Source organism: Mesitornis unicolor, unplaced genomic scaffold (genome assembly GCF_000695765.1).
Source record: "Mesitornis unicolor isolate BGI_N332 unplaced genomic scaffold, ASM69576v1 scaffold38554, whole genome shotgun sequence".
Classification (NCBI taxonomy): domain Eukaryota; kingdom Metazoa; phylum Chordata; class Aves; order Mesitornithiformes; family Mesitornithidae; genus Mesitornis; species Mesitornis unicolor.
The window spans coordinates 10,663-13,475 of record NW_010180104.1 but is presented as its reverse complement, the minus strand read 5'-3'; the positions used below and the strand labels follow the sequence as shown (position 1 = coordinate 13,475).

Sequence of the window (2,813 nt, the reverse complement as noted above, 5' to 3'; positions counted from 1 at the left end):
CACTCTTTCTCTAACATTAAATGTAGATGTTATATAAAGAATTTCACTGCTGTAGGAGAAAAGCAATATCTAAAGACCAAGAAATAGCTGCTAAACAGGAATAACTAATTACTAGTTTTGATGAGTACAGAATTAGGAAGAGAAGCAGGTACGTACTGCTCTGAAAGAGGCATCCAGAGGCCAGTGGCCAAAACAGTGTTGCAGAAAGATATAAAGTTTCTCCTGGACAAACCGAGGAATCACAACCCTGCAAACAGATTCAAAGACAGTATATGTATAAACCAGCAGCAAATTTTACAAACAAAAAACCCCAACCCAACCAATCAACAACCCAACACACTTCCACAAATGCAAATACAAAAGTGACTAACCCAAACTTGTTCTTTCTTAACTGAAGCTACTTCTGGCCGTTGAATTTCAACCCAAATACATAAATATCAAATTCTCCAGTAGCCTTGGCCAGAATCCTCTGGTAGCATTTTCTTTTCTCTGACTTGTGCCAAGACATAGACTAGTGTAAAAGCAAGACATTCCCCCTACTCCTGAAGCTGCCCCTCATGTAGTGTGTGAAAAACATAACCTGTTAGATTTCATGTGCTTTTAAGAATGTACTTCTGCATTTATCCATCAACACAACCTAATTCAATCTCTCAGTGAAAGCAGAGCTTTTCAGGGAGAAGCTCTATGCGTTTCAGAGGCAGACTGCTCATGTACATACCTTTTAAACTCCTCTAGTGGGCTGGCTGTGTGGGAGTGGGCTGAAGGGGAGAGAGGCTCTGGTTTCAGGCTGTTGCTGAAAGCATGCAGATGTTTCACAAGCAGTCTTACCACCAGAACATGTTCTTCAGTTGGCTTAAATGACTCCTAGATTCGAAGCAAAAGACAGGAAGATAATGTGTATAATATGCTAAATGTCCAGGAGATAATTCAGGGAAATTATATTCTCAAATCAGAAACTGAAATACAATAAATGCTCTCTTCCTTCTAGGTTCTTCATCACAGTTTGGTGCCACCTGATTTTAGACAGACTTGCTCCCCAGGACAAGTTGTACCAATCTTCTGCCATCAGTTCACCAAGAAACAGTAGTGTATTTTTGATAATGTGATTGTAAGAAAAAGTATCTACAGGACTCTAATGCACTGAATTTCAGACTAGCATTAAAGAGCAGAACAAGCTGTTGATTTTGACCTACTCCTTTCTGAAAAAAGAATATTCAGCCTTTCATTATGGTTATAAGTTCATTGTAATGGACAGCACAACAGGTCCCTTTTTTATGCTCTTGGCTGGCTTTACTGAGTTCCCCTTCCTGTGCTGGTATCATCTGACTTACAAGAAAGAATAATTCTAAAAAGTGATGGTAAGAATAAGAACTGCTTCAAGTCCTGCATGATACTGTTGCTTTTAGCATCATGGGTAGAAGTAGCCTGAGTGGGAGTAACACAAGGAGCCATGGTGAGCCAGTGATGGTAACAGTGATGTTACTAATCAACAAGTAAGTGTATGATAGAGCAGGGAGGTGAATGAGGTAAAGAAGAGCTAGTCCTTCTGGGTGCCCAGCACCAGAGCTGATCTGCTGCAGAATCTGGGGACAAAGCACTAACTCCTTTGCTACTGTAATCTGCTTTAAGAGCAGTGAACTAATCTCAATCCACTACTGAAGGCAGATTTTAAGACATCACTTGTATTCTAAGTTTCACAGCTCTCATTCTTCTCAAAAGTTGGGAAGAATGTACATGAAACAAACGTTACAGCTGCAAGTATAATGGAAGATGCTGGAAGCGTGTATGAGACAAGAGCTGCAAGATGTTTCCAGGATGCCAAATGCAGCCATGCTGAGGTAAGATGGTGAATACGACTCTAAGGGACTAGCAGGCATTTTTATACAAAAAGTTTCCCCTTCTTAAATCCATTCAAGGGTATTTCCCGTGCTGGACCTAGGGAAGGGGCTGTCTGCATGTGTCCTTTTTCTGCAATGCCTGAGGCAAAGCAGGCATGTTTTTACAGTCTCTTAAGATACATATTTTTTTTAATACACTGTAAAGTTTGCTCTAGAAAAAGTGTCAAGACTTGATGATACCTATAGTGATGTAGCACAGCCAGACCTGAAACTCTTCTAAGTTGTTAGAAAGGATAACCTGCTACCAGTTCTAATGAAGGCTGGTCTTGTGCTCTTGAGAGCTCCTGGTAAGTCAGCATGTTTTCTATGGTCCTGAAGAGAGTTTATATCTGAGAAGTTCTGTGGTCCTAGGAGTTTACATCATGACCTCCAAAAGCAATTAGAGAGGTTAAGTACTCTGCTAGAGGCCTCAAAAGGGCGTAATTTTTAAAAAATTCTAGGCTCCCCTTGAAGGTACATTTTGAACTTAAAAAACCCACCAGTACCACTATTTCAATACATCATTTCAGGTGATGCTAGTAGTTCTTCCACATAGCAATTCTCATAATTTCCTCTTAGCCTGGGTCAGCACCGTTACAAACACTACTGGTTTAAAAAGTATTTTTCCTCACAAGTGTTTTTGTTGTAAAACCTTAGCTTACAGGGTGAATGTAAGCCATTCTTTTCTTAACACAGTAATTAGATAAACAAGTAAAAAAAGATTTGCAGACAAGTAGTAGTTCCTCTCTTCCTTACTAAGCAATACTTGAGGTATCATAGCACTTTTAAAAAAAGGATTAAACAGCAGGAAAATTCCATGTAGTGCTTAAGAGCTTTATAGTATCCTAAGAGCTTTAGAGTGCATATGCTCAGCCCTCCCCTTTCCCAAAATGAAGACCCAATGAATAAAGGGCTGAAGCAGGAAAAGAGGAATCA

The 2,813-nt window shown here is 39.8% G+C and overlaps 1 protein-coding gene across 1 annotated transcript in view; it reads right to left on the bottom strand.

The window, feature by feature from the left end:
• SMPD4 (sphingomyelin phosphodiesterase 4, neutral membrane (neutral sphingomyelinase-3)) overlaps positions 1-2,813 on the bottom strand; it is a gene marked incomplete at its 5' end in the record, with an annotated part of 18,379 nt that overhangs the window by 5,132 nt on the left and 10,434 nt on the right. Inside the window, 2 exons of the mRNA XM_010183005.1 lie at positions 157-247; positions 719-864. Coding sequence (XP_010181307.1) covers positions 157-247; positions 719-864 — 237 coding nt within the window. The remainder of the gene's footprint in view (positions 1-156; positions 248-718; positions 865-2,813) is intronic.